This window comes from Aotus nancymaae, unplaced genomic scaffold (genome assembly GCF_030222135.1).
Source record: "Aotus nancymaae isolate 86718 unplaced genomic scaffold, 86718_ANA_hifiasm-v0.15.2.pri h1tg000021l, whole genome shotgun sequence".
Lineage (NCBI taxonomy): Eukaryota > Metazoa > Chordata > Mammalia > Primates > Aotidae > Aotus > Aotus nancymaae.
This window is the reverse complement of record NW_026988433.1, coordinates 26,992,737-27,020,682: the sequence shown is the minus strand read 5'-3', so window position 1 is coordinate 27,020,682 and position 27,946 is coordinate 26,992,737. Positions and strand designations below refer to the sequence as shown.

The following is a 27,946-nucleotide window of genomic DNA, read 5'->3' as shown; positions in this document are numbered from 1 at the left end:
TGCCAAAAGTGAGCCACAAAAAAAGCCTGAAAAGGACAATTAGAGGCTCTAGAGCACTATCTGTCCAAGGGTGGTGAGCAGATCACCTGCCTCCAATCCCCTGGTTAAGGGGAAAAGGGAAACTGATTGCAAAAATGCAGATTCCTGGGCCCAGCCCAGAGCTAGTGAATGAAGGTGGTGGTGTTCAGGGTGGGGGTGGGGGCAGACCTGGTATCAGCATTCTTTTTTTTTTTTTTTTTTTTTTTTTTTGCGATGGAGTCTCGCTCTGTCACCCAGACTGGAGTGCAGTGGCACAATTTTGGCTCATTGCAACCTCTGCCTCCCAAATCAAGGGATTCTCCTGCCTCAGCTTCCCGAGTAGCTGGGACTACATACAAGTGTGTGCCACCATGCCCAGCTAAATTTTTGTACTTTTAGTAGAGACAGGGTTTCACTGTGTTAGCCAGGAAGGTCTCGATCTCCTGACCTTGTGATCTGCCCGCCTCGGCCTCCCAAAGTGCTGGGATTACAGGCATGAGCCACCGTGCCCGGTCGGTATCAGCATTCTTTACAGTCTCTCAGGTGATTCTGCTGCACTCTGAGGTTTGAGAGGAGTCATCTAAGAGCAGGGTAAATGTGGCCCTGACAAAATCTATTATTCTGTAGCTGAAATAGGAAGCAGTTATATTACACACTAGACGACTGATGAAAATTAATGAACCGCCCATTAATACAGAGCGGAATAAAACACAGGCTTCCTGGAGGAGGCTCGGTGACTTGAATTAATTTACCTCCCGTACATGGAAAGTTTGCTTCCAAAGGATATCTCCCTAATCCCAGCCCAAGGCAGGCCTGTGGATGAAGTGAGGCCAGGGGAGCTGGCTGCAGATGTGTAACTTCACAGTCCACACACAAAACCCAGAGCATGAAAAAGCCTCTGGTAACACAAGAGACGCTAACACAGGCAGTATCAGATTCAAAGAAAGACTGAAAATGCCAGGCTATTTAGCTGGGACTGGAGTTGCCAAGCAGCTGTTTATTTTTGGACTTTCACATCTCTGAAGCCAAATGCAACACCAAATCAGAATTCTAAAGTGCAACTGTTTCTCTTCCAGGTTACAATTGCTCTGGGGAGGGAGAAAAGGGGCTGGGCCAGAGGGCTGAGGTTACTTATGACTTGGACAGCCTCAATTGGTAGCATCTAATCACTCTGACACTGTTTATAATAAGGCTTGGGTAAGCTTAAGGTTGTGCAACTTTTATTTATCAACCTCAAACCGAGAAGAACCCAAGCCAGTACTGCTAAGAAATCCAGCATCTGTACCTTGGGCTTGTCATCAGTCACAGCAACTCCTGCAAGGAGAGGGACTCGGATAATCATGCCACAGGCTCAGTTTCCTCACCTGCAAATGAGGATGATGGTACCAACCTCACAAGGTTGCTGTGGCAACACGGCAGGTTGCGTATGTGATGAAAGGTGGAGAAGGCAAATAGCAACTATGGCAGAAGCCAAAATGAGCACCGTTATCAGTAGATGTTAGAGCTGTAAAGACTTAGAATGTTCTATGCCAATCTCCTCATGTTACAGATGAGGAAACTGAGTCCCAGAGAAGTTAAAGTACATACAGGCCCAAGTTCACGAAGTTATCGGCAGCACTGGAATTGAAACCAGAGTCCTGATTCCCACTCCAGGAGGGATAAACACTCTGAGCAAGGGGTCCTTCCTCACCAAATACTAAGCCACACTGAGCAGCAGGGCTGACACTGCCACAGAAAATTCCACATTTACATGGGAGGCTGCCCCAGCCACAGCCAAGTCCCCAGAATAGCTGCATCATTAATAAACTGAGATGGGGAGTGGCAGGTACCCTTCAGGGTGCTGACGAATCATGACTTGTGCTGCAGCATGGTGTATTTCACCTCCATCTAATGCCTGGACTGTCCTCACATAGCTATGCCAGAGATGCTGTTTTCAGTTCAGTTCAATCCAAACCTTCCCCCAGTTTTTGAAGACTGATTTAATATCACCCATGAATACGCATATTTGGGAAGTTTTTAATCCCACAATTTCTTAATTCATTGCAAACATTGCTTTTAAATGTTACCTTCCGGCCACTACTGAACCACTATCTTTGGAGAAAATGAGCTAGGAACACAAAGACCTAAGAAGCAAAATTAGTTTTCCAAACGGAAAAAAAATTAGTCTATTGAGGTTAGCTAATCCAGGTAAGCAGAACCAAAAAAAAAATAACTTTTCTTAATTTCTTAATGTGGTAAAATATAACAAGCAAAAAAGAGCCATGACTTCCTATTTTATTTTATATTTTAATCATCAATGGTTTTATAAATAAGTGAAAGAGAAGATTCTGCAGAAGTTATTTTTATCCAGACAGAATCCTTTCTGTTTAGAAAACTGATTTAGAGCAATCAGGGTGTGCAAGACCTATCAGATAGGGTGGGAGCTAAGGTGCAGGCTGCAGTCCATCCCTCAAAGCCTCTGGAGAGCACTCAGAGCACCTGAGTCCTCTCTCATCATCTCCTCACAAGCATATTTCTCCTTCCAAGAGAAGCTCTCATTGTCTATTATTCCCAGAGTTAACAGGCTGGTTCCTGCTCCCCAGCCCATTGCAAGACCCATTGGGTGGGCCGTCAGCTCCCTCACTAGCGCTCCACAAGCCTGCCTGCTGGGATGCTCTTGCTCATAGCAGCAGCACCTCTGGCTGCAAACGCACAGCACCAAGCGCCTGCAGGCTGAACTCCCAGGAGTGTGCTGGGCCCCAGGCGAGCATTTCTTGCCGTCCAGTCAAGGGGGTGAGCCTCACCCAGGACTCAATTCTCAGTTCCTACCCTCAAAGAGGCTGGTGCATGGGTCTGTGGTCATCTCAGAGACCCAAAGAGTGGCCTGCGTTGGGCAGAGTGCTCATGCCCCTAGATGTTCGCACCTGCCATTTTCTCTGCCAGGATCCTCCACACCCTATTCTCACCATGAACATTTCCAGTTGACCAACTCCTCTGCATCCATCTGCTGCAGTCATGGCCAATCCCCTGCAAGGACCCCTTTGCAGATATGGGTCCCCTTTTATAACCTTGCTTACCATTGCTTGTAAGCTTCATTCGCACCGAGACCATTTCTGTACTATCTCCAGTACTGAGCATGCACCTAATGTGTAGTATATGTACAGAAAAGCTGTTGCTAAAATGGAGCCCAAGTATTAAGAAGGACCCTTCACAAACAGAAAACCACAGTGGGATGTCTAATCATTCCAGCCAACCTAAACCTCAGCCACCTGCTGCTGAGCCTTCTTTTACCTGCTCACCTCTCAAATGTGGACTCCCTTCTTGTCTCACAATCACTGAGCCTGAACTTCCTCTCTTCCAAATGGAGACAATAACAGTGTCCACTCCAGAGGGGTTGGGGATGACTCACAGTAGCAGCTAGCAGTCATAATGATTACCAGTTATCAAGCCCTCACTATGTGCCAGGCCCTCAGTACCTTTCTGTTAAGTCTCTCAACGTCTTACTCATTAAATTCTTACAAAAACATTATTATTTCTGCTTTCTCAATGAATATAAACTGAGTCTCAGGGACGTTAAGCAACATGCCCTAAGGCATATAAATAAATAGAAGATCTGGGTCTCCATACATCACCTTGGAAGCATACTGACGAAGCAATCAGCACAGTGCCTGGCACATAGTAGGTGTTACATAAATACAAGCTGAATCAGAACCTCTGGACATGAAGGGTCCATCAAAGCCACACTGCCTTGTCCCCACCAGAAGTCTTTTTGTAAGCTAATATTTAAACCACTTCCATCTTCAAAACTACATCTATCAATCAGTGTTCCTGCTGCCTTCTGTAAGATCAGGCGGGCAAAACGCAGAACTGTACAGGAGCAGCTGGGAGGTGCGCCCCTAAAACTATGTGGGAGTAAGTCAGTTCCCCAGCAAGCAATTTTGGAAAATCTATTCTCGATAAGGCATTGATCCAGTCCTAGAGAACTTGCCTAGAGCTACCCTTCAAGTTCCCTACCAGCCATCTGGAGAGGGTGGTGGACACAGGGGTCCCTCCCTGCTCAGCACCTGTACACCCTTCCTCTGAGAGGAGCACCCTGACTTCACTGTGAGGACCACTCCTATCCCCCAGATGCCTTTAGAAAGAGACCAAGATACTTCAACCTCTCCCGTGCCAACAAGCAGGCACATGACTCTATAGCTGGCCCTGAAGATGCTCTTTCTAAGGTTTCAAGAACCTTCCCAGCAAAGTGATCTTTTGGGAGCACACAGGCACACAGATGTGTATGCGCAGAGATGGGGCCTCCTGAGAAGTCCTTCCCTGCATTGCTCCCCCATTTCCATCCCTGTGTCTTTCTCATGCTCCTAAATAAGAGTCAATTCAAACCAGAAAAGCGAGTCTCATTTTGCTCAGCTGTTCATTTTCCCATTTCCAGAAAGAGTTAAGGCATTGTCACCGCTGTCCCTTTCTCTACTGTGCACCTTACAGTCACCTCCTCCATAAAATGGGCCTATGCCTATTTCACTTGACCGATACTAGCTGAAACACAGTCTTCAGGACCCACATAGATGTCATCTTGTGTGACTTCCTTGAACACCACAAAAGTGCAATATTAAATTATTGTGGAGCTTTGTCCCATCTGCGGAGAGGGATTCAGTAACTGCAACATTGGCCTACTCTGCACAAAGGTACAAAAAGTCCAGCCACATGCTGCCAAATAATGGTCACACATACAAAATATTTACCTGTCACTGTGCATGCTACCTAATCACTGTCAGTATAGAGCCTAACAAAAGGGAAGGTCATCTGTTGTCAATGCCTCAGACATAGCAAGCAGAGACAGCAAGCCGGGAACTGCTGTGTTCCCCTCTGTGTCCTCAACATCTAGGAGAGTCTGGCACTATACTGGACTTTCAGTAAATAGTTGTTGAGCTTAATTTCATCAAAAATGATGAATTGCATAAGTCTTAATTTGTATAGCAATTATTCCTTTCTTACCCGTCCACTCACGACCACCAACATGGCCCAGTATCTACAAGTTGCTGAAGTCAGGCAATCTACCCAGATTCCACTCTGGTCCAAGTTGCCTCTGTCCCTATGGCTAAGACCATGAATCCATGGAGGCAATACCATGTCGTATGAATGACCTCTCACCTGTAGATACAATGTCATCCCACTTTATTTAACTCCTCCCCCCACCACCTCATGAGACAGGTTAGACATTTTGCAGGAGAGGAAAACTGAGACTGAAAAGAAGAACTCCCCAAGTTTCCACAGGTCACAAAAGCCACACCCAAGTTTCAACCCAGGTACTAGGATCCTATGGCCACTGGACCACACCTGTTTTGCACATTTTTCAAATCTATGGAAATGTGTGCTAAGGAAGAAAACATGCTTAGCCCTGGCATCGTGATGCTTCCTTTCTCTTGAGTTTAAAGCCTTGGGGCGAAACTGGCTCAGATAGCAGATTGTTCAAATGACGTGGAAGGTCTGGTCGGGGAGCTAATCAGAACAATTTGAATGTGCGGCTCAGCAAGGACGCTCCTTCCTGGATCAAGCGTTGCTTTGATGGCAATGCTTTATAAGAACCATTCCCTTACAACAAAACTGTCAAATCCAGCAACCACAGGCCAGAAACATCCCTGCGGAACCCCGCCAAGCTGCTTTCTGATGTACTGTACACACAAATACCAATACTCCCCAGATGTTCTCCATGTAAAACATTTGGTTGGAGACACTGCTCTTCTTTCCCAAAAACTCTTACATTTGTTTAATGGACTCATACAGTTCAGCTAAAATATCCTGGAGCAGACATCTGAAGCCAGCCCGGCTCTAATGTGAGCATCCCATCTGCAGAAAAGACCAACAAGTAAATAACATTGTCCTTCCCAAGATTTATGCTCCCTGCATCTTTAAGCAGGTCATAAAATGTAAACTATGTAAGGATAATAATGCAAGTTGCTTTCAAGTGTGTTTCTGAGTCCATCTCGGTATTAATCTAAGACCGATGTTCCAATAGAGACGCTCTGGTATGCTAACAAGGGGACTAAATTCTACCTTTTACTACCTCAAAAAAGAAATCTAAAAATCTGTCACTTGGGCAACATAGATGATTGAGATAGAGGTAGGTTTTTCCTGGTTTTAATTATCCACATATAGCAATAGCTCCTCTGTGCCAGAACCACTATCCTTTAACGTGTAGTAGAAAACATATGTAAGAGGCAGCAAAATTGGAAATGCACTTGACCTTGAGTCAGGAGACCCAGCTCAGCCACATTCTGAGTGACTCCAACCAGCCCTATTTCCCTTAAGGCAGCTCATCCTGTTACCCAGAAAACACAACTTCACTCTTGGGGTGCCATTCAGCCCTGAAGACTTTGGAGAAGGGAAATAAGCCCTTAGAAACACCACTCAAAGAAATGCCACGGATTCCATGCACAGAGCCCCTGCAGATGGTCACCCATAGTTTTCCCACTAACACAATTAGGAGGAAAGCTCAGCCACAGAAGATCTGTAGGGAAGCTGGAAAAATGCAGCTAGAAAGCTGCTAGGCACAGCCTCACTGACAGAAGCAACACATGACAACTCACTTTCCCTTCACCTTTAACTTTTCTGTATCTGGTGAGTTTTCAGTATTGAGCATGCACTATTTTTGCTAAGGGAAGAGAAGAATTTTATTTTTTAGAAAGGTCACAAAAAGGAATGAAAGTTAATGAGGGAGATGACAGACAAACTATAAAGAGCAGACACGCGATCTCCAAAACACGGTACTGAGGCCCATTGAGGAGAATTTTCTCAAACTCATCAAGAAAAAGTTTTCACTACCCTCAAGGAACTTTGAAGGCAAGAAAGCGTGCATCCAATTGAGAAAGAATTCCTTAAGAAATGCTGGCAGTGTTTATGAGGATTAGCTCTTAAATGGATAAGCTTCAATTATCTGGAAAAATATATTTAGAGCTCTCTATTATAACTTATTACTATTTCCACTTAACCAAAGCATTCGATTAACCAGTGTTCTCCATTCCCTTGACGGAGGCTCATGGCAGACTGAACACTAGAGGCTGCTGGCTACTCTCTGCTTTTCCCACACCGGTCCACACAATTAGCCAACTACCCACCTTCATCTCAGCCAAGTCTGCTGCTTCCAATATGGCAGCCTCTACACACCATGGCCTCCAACAGGACCAGGAACTTGAGGCACCACAGCAACTGCCCCTCTGCTAAGGATAAGAAGCCTAATTTCAGACTTGGATTTGCCCTCATCATCGCCAAGAAAAGGCAAAGTGCAATGAGATGGCATACAGAAAATGCCCGCTATTGTGCCCGACGTACAGTGTATGCTCCAAAAACGCTGGCTGTTCTTACCATTTTTATTATCATAATGTTAAAAAAGAGACCTTATGCAGAGATGTGTGCAGAGCCACAGTAAAAACTTCAAAATCTGGGACTGAGAGGATGATGTCGGGGGCAAAGTGAGAAGGGGGCTGGGAGAAAAGGAGCAGCTGTCACCTCTTGAGAGAAGCCATTTCAGGTCACCCCACTAACAGAAGTCCCTCCAAATGTACTTCTGTAGCCCCCAGGGAATTGATTTCACAGGATGGAATTATTTCCCTGAAATAAACAGACAGTCAAAGGTCACCACAACTGGGGCCTATAAAGAAAACAAGCCAGCTGCCGATTTGCAGGCAGCTTATGATGCAAGACAGCAAGAGGGCTCGGCGCAGGTCCAGTGGAATGGTTTCCGACACACCAGTCCCATGGGGAGCGAGGATGGAGGCGGGGCTCACCTTCCTGTGAGCAAGGTCCCAGCCTGACCAGGCATGGATGGGGACACCTTCTGGAGTGCAGACCCTGGAACCACACTCCAGCCTGCAGCTCTCAAGCCTAGCAGTGCATTACAGTGACCTACGAGTCTGCTTACAAATACTAATACCTAGGCTCCCTCCCCAGACAGCCTCCTTTAGTTAGCCTGGGGTCAAAGTCCAGATATCAGTGTTATGAAAAGATCCCAGGTGATTCTCATGCTCAGCCAGGCCTGAGAACTAGCAGCACAGTGGAAAGAACCCACAGCAGAGTCAGGCAGACCTGAGTTTTTAAGTCCAATGCTCTCCTGCTTACTTGAGCAGATTAGCCACTCTGAGTATCGGTTTCTTTAACCCTAAAGTGAGAAATGATCGTCACTCCCCATCACAGAGCTGCTGTGAAGACCATACAAGATAATGTATGTAAACTGCCTCATTTAGTGGATCTTGGAGACGGCACACACAAGGTGGTTTCTAAATGTTAACCCATCTTCTTTTCATGCTTCTCCTTTCAAGGTTCTTCCACATGGGTCAGGAGGTCTGGGCAGCTCTCAGTTCTAAGGGATCTCCTGCCTTTCTAAGTGTTTTAAAAAGGGTAGGAGGCTGGGCATGGTAGCCCATGCCTGTAATCCCAACACTTTGGGAGGTCAAGCCCAGCAGAACACTTGAGGCCAGGCATTCGAGACCAGCCTGGTCAACATGGCAAAACCCCATCTCTACTAAAAATACAAAAATTAGCCAGCATGGTGGCGGGCACCTGCAATCCCAGCCACTTGGTTGGCTGAGGCACTAGAATCACTTGAACCTAGGAAGCAGAAGTTACAGTGAGCCAAGATTATGCCACTACATTCCAGCCTGGGGTACAGAGTGAGACCCTGTCTTAGGAAAAAAAAAGTGGGGAAGGAGGTACATCTTTTCTGAAAAGCAAGCATGAACAAGAGTGCTGACAGAACAGGTTGGTGGATTCCTACAAACACACAAAACATGCACATAGAACCCCCGTAGGGTGAAACGGCAAAACTATGTAAAAACTGAGTCACAAGCAGCAAAAGTGAGGAATACCCAATCTTTAAGATTTGCTTTGCTTTTCCCGTCTAGAAGAAAACCTGTCTTGCGCGTGGCACTTTCTCAGGAAGTCTTTGCCTGTGCCTCTGTCTCCTCCATCAGACCAGCTGCAGGTCTTACGCCTGGGTGTCCTGCACAGGGCTGGCGTATGGTAGGCCCAAGGGAATGTCTATTGGACAGTTAAGCTCTTTGAGGGCAGGGCTGGGCATCTGTAGACCAACAGTGCTCATAGCATCCACATGTGGTAATCCCCTAAGCAGGCATTTTCTAAGTATACCGGAACTTTGATTCCAAGCAACTAGCAGAAAAGGATAAAAAGGCACACTGGGCATTCAGGAGGCAGCTGCCCCAGGTCCAGTGGTCACGAGCGGCAGCATCACAGCAGTTCAGGATTTTCAAACCTTACAAGGAGTGTAAACATGGGCAAGTGACTTAGTTTTCTGTGCCTGTATATCCACCTGAAAAATGGGGGGACCATAATGGTGTGCACCTCTTAGGGTTACCATGGGGATGAATTCGGGTCAGTGACTGACATGCTTAGAATATCACCTGGCACATAATTGCTGCTATGCCATTGTTTGCCATTATTATTACTCCATGATTAGATAACAAGAAAACAAACCTCAAGTTTCAGGCCCAAATAAGAGCCCTTCATTTATCACAAGAGAAGGTGTAGACTACAGAAAATGGTGTGGTGAATCCCCGAATGAATACAGCAATGAGCTTCCCATTGTCCAGAGCTGTGTTCTCACATAAAGACCATGGACTTGCCCATCACATTCACTCGAGTTGCTTGGTTAAAATGCAGAAGACAGGTGTCCCTAAGTCCCACCCCATCCCTGTTGAATCAGAATTAGACTTCTGATGTGTCAGTGCCAAGGATGGTATATTTTTTTAACAGGTGCACCTAGGAGATTCCCATATCCCTGAAAATCTAAGAGCTACTGGATTGAATAAGCTCCTTACCTAGAGGATCTATGTCTGTTTGTTCATCACTGTATACCCAGAGCCTCGCATAATGCCCAACCTGTAGTCCACACTCGACAGATATGAGAAGAATCCATTCCATGGTTTCAGCTCTAGAAGTATTGGTTCCATGTGTTTGAAGGCTCGCTATGTGTCAGGCCCACGCAAAGCAATGCTGATTCAGGCAACTTCTTTTATTCTAAAAATTGCTACTGGTTGCTTACTGCCTACCAGAAACTGTTCTAGACACTGGAGATACAACAAAGGTGATGAATGAGGTTGCTCAGAGATATAATACCTTATAGATCATAATACGTGCTATGGAGCTAATAAAGCAAGGTACGCGGCCAAGTGCGTGCCCCGTCCTCATTCAACCCAGTGTCTAGAGCAGCACTAGTCCTGCCCCGTAGAACTTTCTATGATAATGGAAACGATCTAGTCTGCAACATCACATGACAGACACTAGACACACAGGGCTACTGGGTGCTTAAAATGTGGCTGGTGCCACTGAGGAACAGAATTTTGTATTTTCTTTCATATAATTAATTTTAACTTTCATAGCCATATGTGCCCGTATTAGACAGTGCAGGTCAAGAGGCAAATAGAGAGATATATGAGCTGGAAATTACAACAGCGGCAACATGAGCTATGAGGAGGGGAAGACAGAGCACCATGTGCTATCAAATGCCTCTCACCCAATTACCAGATGCCCTAATGTTCTCTGCCTCTGGGGATTGAAAGAACAAGGTCAGGTACCAGGCATTGTGTTTGGGCTGGAATTTTTATAGCCCATGATCAGTTGAAAATGGTATGCAGCCCAGCCAAGCCCCAGAGACCACAGCTCAGGATCACACCATCATCTGCAAAGCCAGGCCACAGCTGCCAAAGACATCTCTTTCCTCCCCGTCATTCTGCTGATGGTCATTTTGTCCTTGGCTGGAACGTCCCACTGGGCCCCAAGACACTGCAAGGATTTGATGAGATTGCTTCACTTCAAGCGTAAGTGCGAGTTCAAGCCTCCTATTATTCCACCGGAAAATTGGTGGCTAATCCAAACATTTCATAAAATTAGAACTCATTGTGGGGCTTAAAGGAATTCAGACTGTGCCGCCACCAGAGAAATGCAAAATATTCGTTATAATTTTTTCCTTCATGAGCTGTTTTAAGAAGCAAGTGCTTTTTTCGCTTAAAGCAAAGGGGTTGGGGGAAAGGGAGAGTTTTTGTTTTTGTTTTGTTTTCTCTGTGGTTTGCAAAAAGCATCACCAGAAGAAAAAGTAAGAAATCCTGCCTGACTCCCCAATACCTCAACTAGTAGGAATTATAATAAACCATCCTAATCTTAGCTATTCTTGCCTTTATAAAGACAGTGTTTTTCCTAAAAAATGTTATTTTCCTGGAAATTTTTATTTTTGCTCAATTTTTTTCTTAGGCTTCAGCCCCAGAATTTTTATATCCTGAGGTCTCATCTCTGCATTAGCAGCGGAGACATTGCAATCATTCCTGCATGCATGCACATCAGCAATATTTACTTGTCAAGCACTAAGGCGCTGGAATGTAAGCTGCAAGGAAGGGAGCAGGAAAGTCATCTGTCTCACTGTCGCTGTCTCCGTGCCATCCAGAGTGGTATCTCACACAGAGAATGCAAGCAATAAATATCTGTTAAATGGCTGGGTGTGGTGGCTCATGCCTGTAACCCCAGCACTTTAGGAGGCTGAGGCAGGTGGATCACTGAGGTCAGGAGTTTGAGACCAGCCTAGCCAACATAGCAAAACCCCATCTCTACTAAAAATACAAAAATTAGCCAGGTGTGGTAATGCACGCCTGTAGTCCCAGCTACGTGGGAGGCTGAGGCAGGAGAATCGCTTGAACTCAGGAAGTGGAGGTTGCAATGAGCCAAGACTGCACCACTGTACTCCAGCCTGGGAGACAGAGCCAGACTCTGTCTGAGAAAATAAATAAATAAATAAATATCTGTTGAATGACTAATAAATTTTAAAACAAAAATCAGGTCCAAAGCGCTCATCTTACAGATGTTAGCTGAAGCCATGGAGGGCCATATCTTGCCAAGGTCACATAGCTTAAGTTGCGGCAACACCCCACAGCCATTCGACAAATATTGATTGATTCTGACTGTGTGCCAGGCACTGAACTAGACACTCGGAGGATATAAATGAATAAGACACAGAAGGACTGGGGTCATGAAATTAACTTCTTCACCTTACTATTTTCCCCAAGCATGGAGGCCACTTCTCCGAGCTTTAACTCCAGCTCCAACAGTGCTTGCAATCATGAACCCTGAATCAGACAGTCCAGCCCTAAATTCTGTGATCCCGGCTCTGTGACTTTGGGCAAGTCGTTGGACCCGCTCTAAGCCTCTGCGTCCTCATCTATGAAACGAACGTGATCATAATACAGGTTCGAAGGCGAGAAAGCACATAAATAGAACAGCGCCTGGCACACACTGATCGCTCAGTGATCCCTGCTATTAGGGTTGTTCGGGGAAGGACGCTCCCTCTGCTCTGGACCTTCCTAAACAACGAAGTAAGTGGAGATTTCTACTTTATTTTTCTCCTCTCCAGGATCTCTACTACCTGCTTCATGCCCACTCACTCACTTGTTCCCTCCCTCAGTGCTCCACTTGGTCCTGCCTGAAAAACAGATACCCATTAACCACGAGGAAGATGCAAAATGAGGTTCTCCCCAGGGCAGCAAGCACATCGCTGCCCTGTCTTTCCAGGCAAACGAGTTCACGGCTAGGCTTTGAGCTCACCACAGAAACAGACCATTAGCCTCTTCCCTGCACAGCTTCTGCTAATGGAAGAAAGAGTTCACTTTCAAATCTACTAAGAATCACACAAGGTAATTATCTTGCCTCAAGGACCGCTGAGAGTTTCTAAGGTTTGCTGGCTTCTGTCTTAATTGATACCGAGAAAGTCGAGGCTGCCTAATGGATGTGTTTGATAGAAAGTAATGAAATTCTGAGAGATTAAAGAAGAAAAAAAAATACAACAAGAAATCAATCCCCTTAAATGGACCAGCAAGGAGGGGTAAACGTGGACCCCAAAGACTAAGGATCTTCAAATGTGAGGGTTAGATGCACATTCTCAAATCAAGAGGAAGGTGAACTCCTGGGGGCAATATCTTACTCCCTCTGCCTCCCCCAGTGCCTCCCACAGAGCTATTTGAATAAATTATTTTAAACCTGCTACCCTGGGAGAGGCAGAAGGGAACATGTGCCACAAGAAAAAAAGACAGAAATATTTCTACTCTTTCTTGGGAAGCAGTCTAGGCTCATAATTTCGAGCTCAGACAGACATGAGTTGTCTTCCTGCCATCATCCCCAAGTTACAAACAGTGGGGCCCCGGGCCTCAGTTTCCTCCTGGCAAAGTCAGGTGACAGCATGTATCTCATAGAATCGAGTTGAGTGAGATGATACAGGCAAAGCACTCCTCACAGGGCCTGGCAAATAAAATGCTCAGTAAAGGTCAGCTTTATTTGTTCATCTTCAAGGATAAAACAGTAGTAAACATATGAGTTAAGTCTTCCCTTTAAGCGAGACTGCAAGAACATCCCTTCCCCTGGGTACAGGGCCCTCTTAAGTCTTTTCCTCAGCCCCAGAATCTTGCCTCTAGCCTACCTGTCACCCGGGATCAAGAAGCCAAGCTCTCCTGGGTGCTCAGTGTACCCAGTCACAGCCAAAGCCCTGGGAAGAAGAAACAGTGTCCACAGGGAGACCTGAGAGCAGAGGCATCCACGAGCCTCTGGCCTCACTGGGACCAAAAGCAAAGCCCCTTTAAAGTCTAAGCAGCTAAGGAATGAGCAAAGATTCCTCCGAGCACCCCAGTAGAACATGAGCTTACCTCCTCTGAATCGCAAATAATAACAAATAACACCGCTTGAGAACTAGCCCCATGGCAGGCACTGTTCTTAGCATGTGTGTGGTCCGTGAGTCCTTGTGACAACCTAGGAGTCGAGCTCTACTATTACCAACCCATTTTACTGATGAGAAAACTGAGAGGTTCTTTGAGGATGAACATTTTCTTTTCTTTTCTTTATGTTATGTGAGACAAGTTCTTGCTCTGTTGCCCAGGTTGGAATGCAGTGGTGTGATCACAGATCACTGTGGTCTCCAACTACTGTGCTCAAGCGATCCTCCCATCTCGGCCTCCCAAGTAGCCAGGACTACAGGTGAGGGTCACCATGCCCAGCCAATTTTTTAATTTTTTGTAGAGACGGAAGAGTCTCACTATGTTGACCAGGCTGATCTAGAGCTCCGGGCCTCAAGCGATTCCCCCCACCTTGACCTCCCAAAATGTGGGATTACAGACAGGAACATTTTCTCTCTCACATAGAGTCTAGTTCAGAAGCCACCTCATAGACATGTTTAAGAAAGGCTTGGCTGCCTTGAGCAGAACAGAATGCGTTCGCATCCCACGGAACCAGAGAGCAGGGAAGGTGAACAAACCTCCCTAACCGTAGGCTGACGATCTACATAGGGAGACCCTCCGTACACTTGCAAAGCAGGTATGAGAAGTGAAGATACTTCCACTTTCCCCAGCAAGGAGTCCTTCTGCCAAAAAACAAGCAATAGGAAATGAAGCCTTTCGGGGACTCCTAGGATTCTCTTCCTATGAGCTGGAAGGAGCCCTGAAGGACATTTTTGTCTCAGCCCCTCAATGTACAAGTGAAGCAAGTGTGTTCAACACAGCGGCACCTACTGTGTGCAATGCCCTGTGCCCAGGCCACTGCAGGCACAGACATGGCCAAGACCCTATCCTGCCTTTCCCAAAAGGCCTCCTTCCAAAAATCAGATTTACAGACCATGCGCTGTGGGTGACACACTTTTCTAAAAACTCGACATATGATTTGTTAACCCTGCAACTCCCATTTCACAGATGAAGAAACGAGTCACAGTTATCTCAAGGTTACACAGGAGGTTCATGTTCTCTCAAACCCGGGAAGTCTAGCTCCATATTCTCCCTTTTCTTTTCTTTTTTTTTTTTCCCACAGAGACTCGTTCTGTCACCCAGGCTGGAATGCAGTGGTGCAATCTCGGCTCACTGCAACCTCCACCTCCCAGGTTCAAGCAATTCTCCTGCATCAGCCTCCTGAGTAGCTGGGATTACAGGTATGTGCCACCACACCAGGCTAATTCTGTATTTTTAGTAGAGACGGGTTTTCGCCATGTTGGCCAGGTTGGTCTCAAACTCCTGACCTCAAGTAATCCACCCACCTCGGCCTCTCAAAGTACTGAGATTACAGGAATGAGCCACTGGGCCCGGCTTCCCTTTTCAATGTGTAGTTTGGACGGTTCACTTCCCTTCCAAGATCCTGTAGAAGACCGGGACATGAGTGACCTTTGGCAGTTAAGGTGAACCACACATGAGCTGAGCCCAGTTCATAGTGAAATGGCAGCAGCCAGCAAGGCTTAGTTTGAACCTGCTGTGATCAAGCACCTTTATGGCCCTTAAGCCACCTGAATAACAGGAGCCTGACACAGACAGAAGTGAATGGGGTCTCGCTGGAGATACTAACAGAAGCAGCAGCTACCTTTTTTTAAACATCAAAATTGCCCTTCAGCCAAATAGATGAAAGTTGAGCCCTCAGCCACTCGCCATCCCCCACCCTTCCAGGGAAGAAGCTAACACCTACCACAGCCCCCTCTCAGCGCCTTCCCGCTGGAAATCTCAATATCCCTAATGAAAGTAAAGGAAGTGGAATTCTTTTCTCAAATTTAAAAGGCAAATCATGATGCTGTTTTTTCAAGACACACATTAACTCTGCACTCCAGCCAGATATAATTCTTAAAGTACTTGATTTACAATCCAGAAAGAAATGTTTGGAAAACCTTGCAGATGCGTTTTGCATCTAAAGCTAGCACGCTCTGCGGAGCTGACTATCCGGGCTTCTCAGATGGAGGGCTAGACTCTCTGAAGGAAGCCGGGCCAGTGTGGGAGCAGCCCGAGGAGGCTGCTGAGCTCTGAAAAACTGCTGGCCTGGAGCAGCCACCAAGGGTGGGAAATGAGTTTGGGATGGGCTTGGGCCACCTCTCCAGCTGCAGTGCAGAGCTGTCACTGAGAAGCACCTGGAAATGCTGTGTGCACAGTGCTAAGGAGAGGCATGACCCAGAGAAGGAGGAGGATGGAGCCCCAGGGCCTTCCCTGCTGCCTCACGCCTTCACAGAACTCTCCCTTCTCAGGATTGCTGGTGCTTCTTCCCGCAAGTGTTCATTTGATCATTCATTCATTCATTCTTACTGAGCACCCACTAGATGCCTAGCACTGGGCTTCAGGCTGGGCTGCAGTGACAAGTGAGACAGACAGCAGCCCTGCTGCCTTTCTAATAGACAAGGAAGGATGGAGCCTACAGATAGCCCAATCCACACTCTCCATGTACTCAAAAGGACACAGACACGGGGCTGAAACAAAGGAGTGAGGAAGTGGTGGTCTGAAGACCCAGGCCGGAGCCTTGAAAGACATGGTAAGTTCAGACTTTGGTTCCCGTGCAACCCATGGGGGGATTTTAGCATGGAAAGCCTTGAGCCAAGATAAGAAGTCCCCTAGGTACTCCACCCTAGTACTTCTCCCTGAAACAGTCATATTAGCTCTAGTTCTCAAGAGCCTACTATGCACCAGGCTCTCTGTCGGAAGCTTCCAAATCCTACTTCTGATGGCAATCTCACTTGGTAGGATATTTCTCACTTGGTAGGATATTTCATAGCTGCATTTTCCAGACGACTAAACAGAAGCCAGAGAAAACGCGCAGCCTGCCTGGGACCATGTAGCTCCTGGGTAGCAGGGCAGAATTTGAACCCAGGTCTGTCTGATTCAACAGCTGGGATTTCTTCTTCCACACCTCATTTCTTTTTTTTCCTTTTTTCTTTTTCTCTTTTTTTTTTTTTTTTTTTTTGAGACAGAGTCTGCCTCTGTTGCCTGCCCAGGCTGGAGTGCAGTGGTGCAATCTCAACTCACTGAAACCTCTGCCTCATGGGTTCAAGCGATTCTCCTGCCTCAGCCTGTAGCTGGGATTACAAGCACACACCCCCACACCTGGCTACTTTCTGTACTTTGGATAGAGACAGGGTTTCACCATGTTGGTCAGGCTGGTCTCAAACTCCTACCTCCAGTTATCCACCCACCTCGGCCTCCCAAAGGGCTGGGATTGGAGGCACAAGCCATTGTGCCCGGCCTCCACACCTTATTTCTATATTCAGATTATTGCATTGTTCTCAGATTATTCCAGATGTATGACTCTAATAGCCCCAACTAAATTCTAGATATCTCAATGGCAAGACTTGATATATTCTCCTTCAGTGCTGGACACATTGTAAGCACACATTCAATACATCTATCTGGTTTATTGCTAGATTGAAAAGAAAAGCAGGTGTATCGAGCGACAATGTGGGGATGTAGTCTTTCTTAAGGGGAAGCTTCAAGCGCCACAGAATATTGACAAGTGGCAGCTAAGAAGAAGAAGAAGAAAGCAAGCTACCACCAGGGCTGCAAGCAGGGATGTGCGGATCATACACGCGCAGGGCACCCAGCCCATGGGCAGGTGAATGGGACCCAGCTCATGTCGTTCTCCCAGAGCCACTAGTCTGAGAGCGGCTGCTTCTGGCCAGAACAGAAGCCTTTTCAAATGTATCTACCTAGAGGAGGCCTTTTTCTAATTTGTACAAAGGTGTCTTTTAGACTAGCAATGGCCCTGGCTGCATCTACTGTGCACCTACTATGTGCCAGACATCAGGCAAAAGGCTTAGTTACATCACCTCAGTGCTTTCTCTCAATAATCCATAAAAGGAGAACTATTGTGAGCCATAGAAAAGAACCCAGAACTTAAAAATGAGTCACTAGCCCATGGTCACACAGCTGTCCAGGGGTGGGCTGGCATATGGGCGCAGGCAGCCTGGCCCTGGGGCTCTCTATGTTGTCTATGGTTAGCAGGAAGTTGTCTTCACTTCTTTCACAAAATGAGTGTGAGATATCTGTGGAACCCAAGGCTGGAATCTCAGAGGCCTCAGAGATACAGGCTTCCCCCCTTTCCCACTCTCTATTCTGAGACCCCCTTTCTTAAGTTATTACCAGCGTTATTGAGATGTAATTCACATCCCATACAATTCACCCCTTTCAAGTGCACAATTCAGGGGTTTTTAGTATGATCAGAGTGGTGCAACCATCATCACAATTTTAGAACATTTTCAGCACCCCCCAAAAAACTCCATAACCATCAGCAGCTACTCCCCATTTACTCCCAAACCCACCCCCAGGCCCACTCATCTACATTCTGTCTCTATGGATCTGTCTCTTCTGGACATTACATACAAATGGAATCATACGATATATGGTCTTTTGTGGCTGGCTTCATTCACTAAGCATAATGTTTTCAAGGTTCATCTATGCTGTCGCATGGTACTTCATTTCTTTTTACTGCTGAATAACAGTCCAAAAATATTCCAAAAATAAAATTATGGAATAGAACATAAATAATATGCCACAAATAAAATGGACATGCCACAGTTTATTTATCCATTCATCACTTGCTTCCACTTTGGGGCTCTTATTAATAATAATGCTCTATGAACATTTGTGTATAAGTTTCTATGTGGACATGTGTTGGCATTTCTCCCAGGTAAACCTAGAAGTGGAACTGCCCAGCCCTGGTTTTCACATGCAGTTAAAAGTTTACCGAAGAGCTTCGCTGTAAAGCCAACATCTGGCTGCTCCTGGGCTGTTTCCAGGGAATTTTATCAATTCAGCCAGGCTCCATTCATGGTGGGTCATCTGGCCCAGCCCCTCCTATTCTGAGGCCTGGGAGCCTCTCATTCCTGTGCTCTACAATGTCGTCTGGGCCAGTACGATGATAAATGCATTCTGCTTTAAAGCAGATACTTCACAAATCATAACTTACAGATGCTCCAGGACTTTCATGTGGGAAAGACAAATGAGACTTCTGCTGTCTGACTCTGGAGCCACTGAGGACGGGAAGCCATGGCCAGGAACCTGACAAGCCCTGGATACACATCTCCCCCTAACAAACGCATGTGCAAACATCACAGAAGGGGAACTCGCGCACAGAAGGGTCTGCCTGTCTTTTCAGACTTTGCTCTGTAACTTGCCACTCATTTCCAACCATTGTCTTTCCTTCCCTACAAATCGGAAGTTCCTTGAGGTCGGGAAAGATAACCTACAACTTCTGCGCCTCCCAAGATAATCCCTCACTCTATGTATTCACTTCAGTTCCATCCTACAAGCCTCTGTTGAGGACCTACTATGTGCTTGGCACCATGCGAGGCATTGACAATAAGTAGCTACTATGCAGAATGGATTCAAGACAGACAGACACAGCGACAGACAAGATACCCTGACTAAAACCCTTGTCTCTTGCTGCTTCCCAGGAGGAAGCAAGATCAAGACATACTGGCATGGTGTGGGGACATTTTTGTCTGCAGGCAGGGAAGTGGACCAGCTTACCCCTCAAAGCCCCCTAGGGACCCCAGGGTCTGAGGCTGCTTGAGAAACAAAGAACTCTGTGTGTGCCCAGGTGAAGACCTCCCTGACCTGATCCATTAAAACAAACTCCTCAAGGTCCAACAGACGGCTCACCAGAAGCAGGCACATCTCTTCTCCCCAACTTGGCTCTGATTCTAATCTTCCCAACCTCACCTCTTGCAAATACTCCCTGCTCCAAGCCAGCACACCAAACTGATGGGCTCAAAGCCCCACTGTGATCAGAACCCAGCTCAGACACCGCTAGAGGGAGAGTTAAGGTCAAGGTCTCTCTACGTGCACGTTGCCTGAGTCCAGACCCTGGCTCTGCTGTTCCTTGTGACCTTGGGCAAGCTAGTTCACCTCTCTGTGACTCAGTTTCTTCATCTGGAAAATAGGATGATAGCAGTATTGTTATGAGGATTAAATCAGTTAATATGCACCTAGCATGTTATAAGCACTCATGAAGTATTAGTTGCTATTATTTGTATTTGCATCAATTCTTACTATTACCCTTAACCTATCTTACTAACCTTACCCTCCCATTGTGTCCCAGCACAGACCCTGCCTTCCAAGCCATCTGGAATATTCAGCTTCCCCCAAACACAAATTAATGAATGCTCTGGAATGCCCCACATTTCAATCTTCTGAAACTCAAAGCAAGGGTCATTTTCAACAGCACTTGTCCTCTCATTAGTTGGAGAACACTTTCTAATCCCACAGTATGCCCTGGCCCCTCCTCTAGATCCCCTTCCGGAATAGCAACAAGAAATCACAGGAGACGGAGACGGGAAGGGGTGGGGGGAATCACCCCATGGCTGCTCTTCTGGCACCATTAGCAAAGAACCACACCCAAATCCAGAGGTCACCAGCTGTGCAACATAAAGGAAGGTTCTCAATTCCTTTAGCGGCAATGGGTTTCCAAACAGACTCAATTGACAACATCCAGCTGTCGGACCCTTGGCCAGTTACCTAACCTCCCTGCGTGTCATCTTCCCCATCTACAAAATGGGTCTCACTATTTTACACCTCACAGGCTTGTTGTGAAGGTTCAGTGAGGGAAAATGTCTGTAAAGCACTTAGCACAGTGGGACACATCACAAGCTCTCAAAAATATCAGCTGATGGTAAATAATGGTAGCAGTAGAAATACGATTCTATCCAGGGTCAAACTCAGTTTGATGAGCTAAGCTTCAGTGAGCTGTAATCCAACTTGAAAATCACCGGAAAGAATTGAATCCTCTATGGAAGAGTTGCTCATGCCCAGTCACTACTTCCTCTTTCTCTTCCATGGGGCTGGAAGCTCCCTAAGTTTTACTCATTTCTCTGTCTCAGCATTTAACATGGTGAGTAGCATATGGCAGATGGTAATAAATCTTCATTGAACTGAACAGAATTAGTTCAATGTTTGTAAGTACATTTCATCTTTGCTACTAGATTATAAGTTCTTTACGAGTGAGGCCCGTGTCTTTCTTAGTAAAGATTTATTAAATGAGTGATGGAAAAATACCAAACCAAGAATCAGCTTTCTAAGATCCAGCTCAGTCATTCAACAGCTGTGCAACCTCGACCAAGTCACTTCACACTTCTGCGCTTTATTGTTCCCACCTCAAAGATGAGAAGTTTGAACCACATGTTTGCCATGGTCCCTTACACTCTCAGCTGCAACATGGCACTTCAGCCACCGCGCACGTGACGTCAACATGCCCCCTGGCTTGGCAGGCCTGCTTACTAATTTTTCTCCCTGATTTGCAGTTTTCCAGCAGGAGGCTATGAATAGCTTTGGGATGGTGCTTAAAACACCCATTTTTGGTCAAATCACTTGGCTTGTTAGATAAAGATGCCCCATCACGCAAGCTAATGCTTTGATGGCCAAGGGCACCATGGCAGACTGTGAGGGAGGGGCACACTCTGCCCACCAGTCCTGCCACTGCCATCCCAGACTGCCCCCCAGGGACCCTGCCTCCAGCTCACACCACACCACCTACTGCTCACCAGAGAGAACCTGGCGCAGGGAGAAAGTCGAACTTGGCCCTTGACATCAAGGTGATCACAGGACACCTCTTCCCCCAAAAGTATGTTGTTTGGGTTTTGGGTTTTTTGACAATGCTTTGTGTGGCCTGTAGGTCCAGGGAGCTTAGCTCAAAGAAAATGCAGGCTGAATTATGACACAGTGGCTCACCTGATAGGCCTGCCCAAAACTGTATCAAAACAAAAGTTGTGCAATAAACGAGGCCCAAATTCAAGACTTTAGAAATGCATTCAGATCCTATCTGAATTTGGCTGATTATCTCACCTTCCTGTGGACACACCTCCCTAATTAATTTGGCATTTATTTTATCACTCTGATAACTTGATTATTTCTTCTATCTCTCTCTGCATGATACAATGCATTATGTCTCTCTGATGGTCTTAAAATCTAATGAAACCTTAAAATGAGTTGAGAAAAAAAATCTGCTAAACAGAGGAACTAAATTGATTAATGTCCCCTTTTGAGGTTTTATATAGATCATTCTATTCAGTTCTCACAAGTCCATGAAGTTGGTACTCTTAGTAGCTCATTTTACCGATGAAGAAGCTGAGGTTTCAGAAAGTCGCATAGCTTGCCAAAAGACACAAAGCTAGGAAGGGGTAGATCAAGGATTTGAATGTAAGCCAGGGCTCTTAGCCTTTCTGCCAGAGTGCCTCATTTTTGAGCTTGTTCATCTCTGGAACAAGCCACTCTGAGTCCTGGTCTCACGGACATGCTTTAGCAGAGGCTGCAAGACCGCAGGAGGATGCCTGGACCACGCAGAGGGTTGGACCTGCTGACTGCAAGCGTCTAACTCTATACTTCTCTTCAGAACTGCCTTTTGTGGCACGTAGAAAATGATGCTGTCTTGTGCTTTGTTTTATTCAGAAGGTCCTTCCAGGTATGCAATTAAAAACCAGCACATCTTCATTTTTTAGAAACTTCTCTCCTCTCTGAGAAGGGCCCTTGCTCTCAGCAGGGATGTTGATTTCACAGCATTTCATACAGCCCCATACCCGGCACCTGTCTTGGGCCACTCACATTGGTAAAACACGTTACAACCACTGCTGCTTGAGCGATGCTGTAAAAAGCACTGGTGCAAATGAAAATAGAGCATCGCTTCAAAATTATACCCAAAGATCAAAAAGGCTAACCTCAACCGCACCTTCAAAGCAAGTTGTGAATGTTTAGCACCTCGTTGCTACCAAAAGAAAACTCCAAGTTCATGTTTTAGATGAAAATTTCTTGCTGCTCTTAACAGTTTCTGAGTCACCAGGCACTGTACGGGCAAGAACAACTTGTTGACCAATTTTTTGTTTGTTTGGTGTTATTTTCTGTTCAGCCAGGCACAGGAAATTTTCCACTTGACAATTCCTGTTTCTCACTTAAGTTCTTACATTATCTGTGAGCAATGTGCTCAGCAAGGGGAGTCAGGGGGTATTGTGGCAAGAAGGACTTCCCTTCCCTAAACCTCAGTCTTCCCATCTGTTTTATGCAAGGTTTTCACCCAGGGATCTGGCTAACATGCTAAGCTTAGCTATCAAGAAGAAAGCAGCCCCGTGAATAAATGAAGCATTTTGGAGACTGCCAGTTTCTGGGCGTGGGTCTGCTGCCAGATTTAAAATCTTTACATAATTTTGGAGTACAACAAGAGATTTAGCTGAAATTAATAGCACAATGGGAAACTGAGCTAGGGCTGAACAATAACACAGCGGGGCTTCAGGCTTGCGGCTGGGAAATAAGCCTCTCTCGTTCTCAGGGCGCCCCCTCGTGGCCGCTTGACCAAATCCTTACGGAATGTTCAATTTCTGCAAATACAGAGAAAGACATCCCCCAAAACAGGAAGGCGGACTCCTGCCTACTAACGCAAGTCCCTTTCACTCTAACCTAGTCTGGATCAGGCAGCTTCACGAACTCCTGACAGGAAGTCCCACTGACGCTCAGAAAGCCATCTGCCATAAAACAAGGGTTGGTTCTTTAGAAGGGTCTGAAATGGTACCCCAGCATTTTGACTTTGGGGTCCCTTCACAGACCCCAGACACACAATTACCACTTCAACAATCCCTCATAGTCTCACATTCTCAACCTGCAGCTCGAACCGTGTCTATTTTTCATTATTCTGCTTTCCACTTACCCAGTGCGATTCTTCAGAAGCTATTAAGACAACATGAGCAGGGAGCAAAGCTTGGTTTTTGCTTATTCAACATCCAGCCTAGAGAATATCACCTCAGAAGAAAAGCATGAATGAAGTGCACGTTGCCCAGCCTCTTCTTCCACAAACCTGAAAGTGCCTTCATCAGAGGCCAGCCCTACAACCCTCCCCTTCAACATTTTCATCCTACAAAAACGACACCTGCCCAGAGTGAATTATCAGCTACTTGCTTGCTGTAGAACTTATTACAGAGCCAGCTTTAAAAAGAAATATATGACCTCTCATATTTCCAATTAATTGATAAAACACTTAAAAAAATAACGTTATAGGATAAAGTTTTATAGACTCAAACAGAATCCGAGAAATGGGGGTTATCCAGGTATTCAAATATTTGAGAATTTGGAGACTAAACTTTGCTGACTGGTACGCCCATTTTTTTCACAGACCTGTCCGTTCCCAAATGCAAAAGAAACATGTCAATTCTAACCTGCTATTTTATTTGACAGCTCATTTTCCTTTTTCCCTGCAGTCATTTGTTGTTTATAAGCAACCCTGAGCCTCCAAAACACCCCCAAAAGTGCACACAAGGAGTCCCATAATTAGTTTCTGACTTTGGCCCTAAATCCATTAGAATACATCTGATCTGCTTCAAATCAAAGAACCATGTTAATTTTCTGCCACACACCACACAAAATCTTTCTGCAACAGTCAGTCACTTTGAACCCAACTCTCTAGCCACAAGCAGTGTGGATTTCAAGGGCCTGTTCTGCAGAAATGAAAATCACAACAAACCAAGGCTGGGACAAGGCAGACAGACCCCAAGGCACTCAAAGCACTCCTTGGAGCTGTGCACATGGTGCCAGGACCCTGGCAGGGTGTCAGCTGTCACAACAGCAGCGGGGCCAGACCCCTTAAGCAGTTTGGTAGCCCTGCAACCAGGAGCTGAAACAGCATCTGAGCCTGCTGCAACTAAGCACAACTATCTGTATTACCCATGCCCTGGGCATTTCAGTCCTCCCAAAGCCACTATGCAAACTGTTAGAATCCTCAGGCTGGCAGTAGCCTTTATTTTTGCTCCCTAACCTTCTCTCTTAAAAACAGGCAGGAGTCGCCTCTCTTGCAGCCACAGCAGCATCAGAGCGATGCAGAGTCTGAGTGGAAGGATGCAGAGCCGGGGCTGCGGGCAGATGGGTGGAAGAGGGAGGAACACCTACACTACAGGGGATTTGAGGGGCTAGCTCCCAGCTGGGAATGCGGTTCTTTGGAGAGTTGCGGAAATAAGGCATTTCGGGGCATGGTCTGAAGGTGTGCTCGCAAGGGAGACCCCGGCCGTCCCAACTCTGCAAAGTGTTTGCAAATCTAAAACATTCCTTTGCTGCTGGGTATAAATTTTTAGAAAACAAACCAAAAATTAAAAGAAAATACGTGCAGACAGGATGTAACAAGTGTTTCGGGACAGAGACACGCCTGAGTCACGGGGTGCTGGGGAAAGAGTGAGGAGTCTGTCTCGGGGCTTCCCAAGGAGCCCCTTCTCTGTCAAGAGAACCCCAGGGCGCACAGACCCCCACCTCACACGCCCTAGGTCCCCGGCCGCGTCCAGCCCGTGCCCCCCGAAGCCCCCAGGATTCCCCCACTCACCACTCGGCCCGAAAACCTCTCGGTGGCCCTCTTGACTTTGCCGTAGGTGCCTTTGCCCAGGGTCTCCTGCAGCTCGTAGCGGTGCTTCAAGTTGTGCTTGTGGTGATGCCGCTTCACCCCGTGCGGCTTCCTGGGCTCCGGGGCTGCCGCCGTCGCGGGGGCTGCAGTCGCCCCCGCCACCGCCTCCCGGGGAGAGCCCAGCGCCCCCGACCCCGCATCGGGGAGGTCCCCCGTCACGGGCGCAGCGGCCCCTTCCATGTCCAAGCGCGCGGCAAGCCGGGCTGCAGAGTGCACGACTGGGCACAGCGCTCGGGTGTCGGGGGTCCCCACCGAGGGAAGCTCAAGGTCGCCCCCGCGGCATCAGGGAGGCGGCCCGATCCCGCTCGGGCTGCGGCTAGGTCACTGGCGGCGGCGGGGACTGCACATCTGGCGCCCGCGGCGCGCACGGTCCGCGCACCGCCCCCCGGCTGCGGCGAGCTGCGGAGCGTCAGGCGAGGTGGCGGCGGTGGCAGGGGAGGCGGCGGTGTTTGCAGGAGGGAGGGGAGAGGGTGGCTCCGAGCTCAGGAGGGGGAGTGTTATGTGGGGCGCCGCGCCCCCCAACCCCTCCCCGTGAGGACGCGCAGACGGGGCGGGGGCGGGGGCGGTGCTCGCGAGGCCCTGGGGGAGGGGGAGCGAGGGGCGGCGGCCAGGGCTTCCCCCACCTCCCAGCCGCCTCCCGGGGCCGGGGCTGGAGCCTCGGTGAGCTGGGAGGGGGATGGGAGCGTGTCGCGACTCGCTCTTTGTGCGGCGCGGCCTAGGCCACGGGGCTTTGTCCTCGCTGGGCCCGAGGGGACCGGGAAATTCCAAGCCGGGCGCCCCTCCCCGGGCGCTCTCGGGCTCGCCAGCCGCAGCTACCGCGGGCCCTGCGCCTCCTCGGGCTCCAGCTCCGGCCGCTCGGCCTGAATTCCTGCTCGCGCCGGGGCGGCGTTTGCGGCTGGCGGAGCTTCGGGCCCGGGGAAGCGAGATCGCCGCGAGCGAGGGGCAACCGGGACCTGTTCGCGATCCCGCCGGGGACGCCTCGGGCCCGAGCGCCCCTTCATTTTCTTGTAGGTGTCGCCGCAGCCTGGCCACCGGAGCTGGGGGAGGCGGGGGCGGGGAGGCCTGGTGTTGGGTTACAGGCGGTGACTCAGGCCCCTGCCTACCGAGGCCCGCACGCCGCGGGGCAGAGCTGCGGCCGCCTGAGGCAACTCCGAGTCCCGGCAGGAGTGGCGCTTTGGTCCTGGCCTTCGCGCCCTTTCCGAAGAAAAGGAGAGTCAGGAATGGAGAGAGGCCGGGAGGCTGAACCCCGGGCCCGCCGCCGAACCGCCGGCCCTCCGACACCATCTGGACCCCGGCGGGGACAGCCGCCTGCAAGGGGTGGAAGGCCGCGGACGTGGAAGAGATGGGGCTCTAAAGGCGGCGGGACGGAGCTGGCTTGCCAGAGGCGTCCACCCTGCCAGCAAAGGGAGCCATCGGAGGTGGGCAAACCAGGCACCTGGGGTGGACCAGGGCCCCGGGCCTGCTGAGCAACCCCTTTGCTGAGCAGCAGGCGACTCGCAGGCCTCTTGCCCTCCTTAGGCCTTAGGAGATTTCCTTTCACTGGAAGGGCCAGATCCTGGCAATGGTGACAGGAACGGTACCCCACACGATAAGGGTCAGGCAGGAAGGGCCTCCCACCGCGGCGTGGCTGTCCCCGTTCTAAGAAGAGACCATGACAAATAAGGAAGAAGCTAGAGAAAAAGAGGTCTTAGGGAATTTAAAAAAAAAAACACACACATGGTGCAATATACCTGACTAGGGTGGGAAGAGTGAAGGCTGAAGAATGTCTGGTGTGTTCTGCAAATTGCATGGCGATTCTTTGCACCAGTGGACCTCGCTGGAGCCTCCTCTGCAGTTCTCAGGTCCAGCCCTTCCTCTCCATTCCCGCCGCCTTCATTCCTGTCTACTCCTCATCACTTTACCAGGACTCCTGCAAGAGCCGGCCCTCCCCAGAGCCTCCCCACTGCTACCAGAGTAATGGCCTGAAACACTGCCCTGATCATACCCCCACACACGTGCCTCTGCTCTACTCTGACGCATGATAGTCTTACCTGTCCAAACTTTTCTTCAAGTGATGTTTGACACAAACTCCCCTGCCCCTCCTCCCTTCCCCAGGAGCAGTCACAGAACACAAACACAAAGGCCATGTCTATTCAATTACTATTCTATCCACCGCATTTGCAGGGCCTCCCTGCCCCCATCCTGAAACTGTTCTGCTTCTATACAAAGTTTGTGGACGTTGTGCCTATAGATTCCACAGTCAGGATGAGTGGCATGCAGGTTGAATCCTGGCTTCCTAGAGGATTGGCTGTGTGACCTTGGTCAAATGACCTAACCTCTCAGAGCTTAGGTTTCCTCTTCTTAAGATATGGATTAGCAGATCTATTGTAGAAGTAAACTCATTGTGTCTATGGTAGTATTTTAAAATATTTTCTACTTTTTCCCCTCCCCTGGGATGTAGTAGACATCCACTACCCCATCCTCTTGAAATTAGATGTGACCACAGGACTTGCTTAGGCCAATGGAATGAGAGCATAAGTGATTGTGTTGCTTTCACATGGAATCTTTAGGAGTCATGAGCAAATTCTCATGTCTTCTTTTTGCTGTCTTGACAATCATGGTGGTACGAAGTTGAAGCCTCCGCAAGCCAGCCTGAGTCTGGCATGACAGTCCCATGATGCATGACAGTCCCATGACAGTTCCAAGATGGCAAAAACGGTCCCAGCCAATCTGCACTGGAAAAGTAGCACCAGCAAATATTAAACTTGTATTATGT

The 27,946-nt window shown here is 47.9% G+C and overlaps 1 protein-coding gene across 1 annotated transcript in view; it reads right to left on the bottom strand.

The window, feature by feature from the left end:
• NUAK1 (NUAK family kinase 1) overlaps nucleotides 1–25,663 on the bottom strand; it is a 75,183-nt gene extending 49,520 nt beyond the window's left edge. The window contains exon 1 of the mRNA XM_012469183.3: nucleotides 25,114–25,663. Within this exon, the coding sequence (XP_012324606.2) occupies nucleotides 25,114–25,371 (258 nt within the window). The 5' untranslated portion in view covers nucleotides 25,372–25,663. The remainder of the gene's footprint in view (nucleotides 1–25,113) is intronic.
• Nucleotides 25,664–27,946: the final 2,283 nt, after the last annotated feature.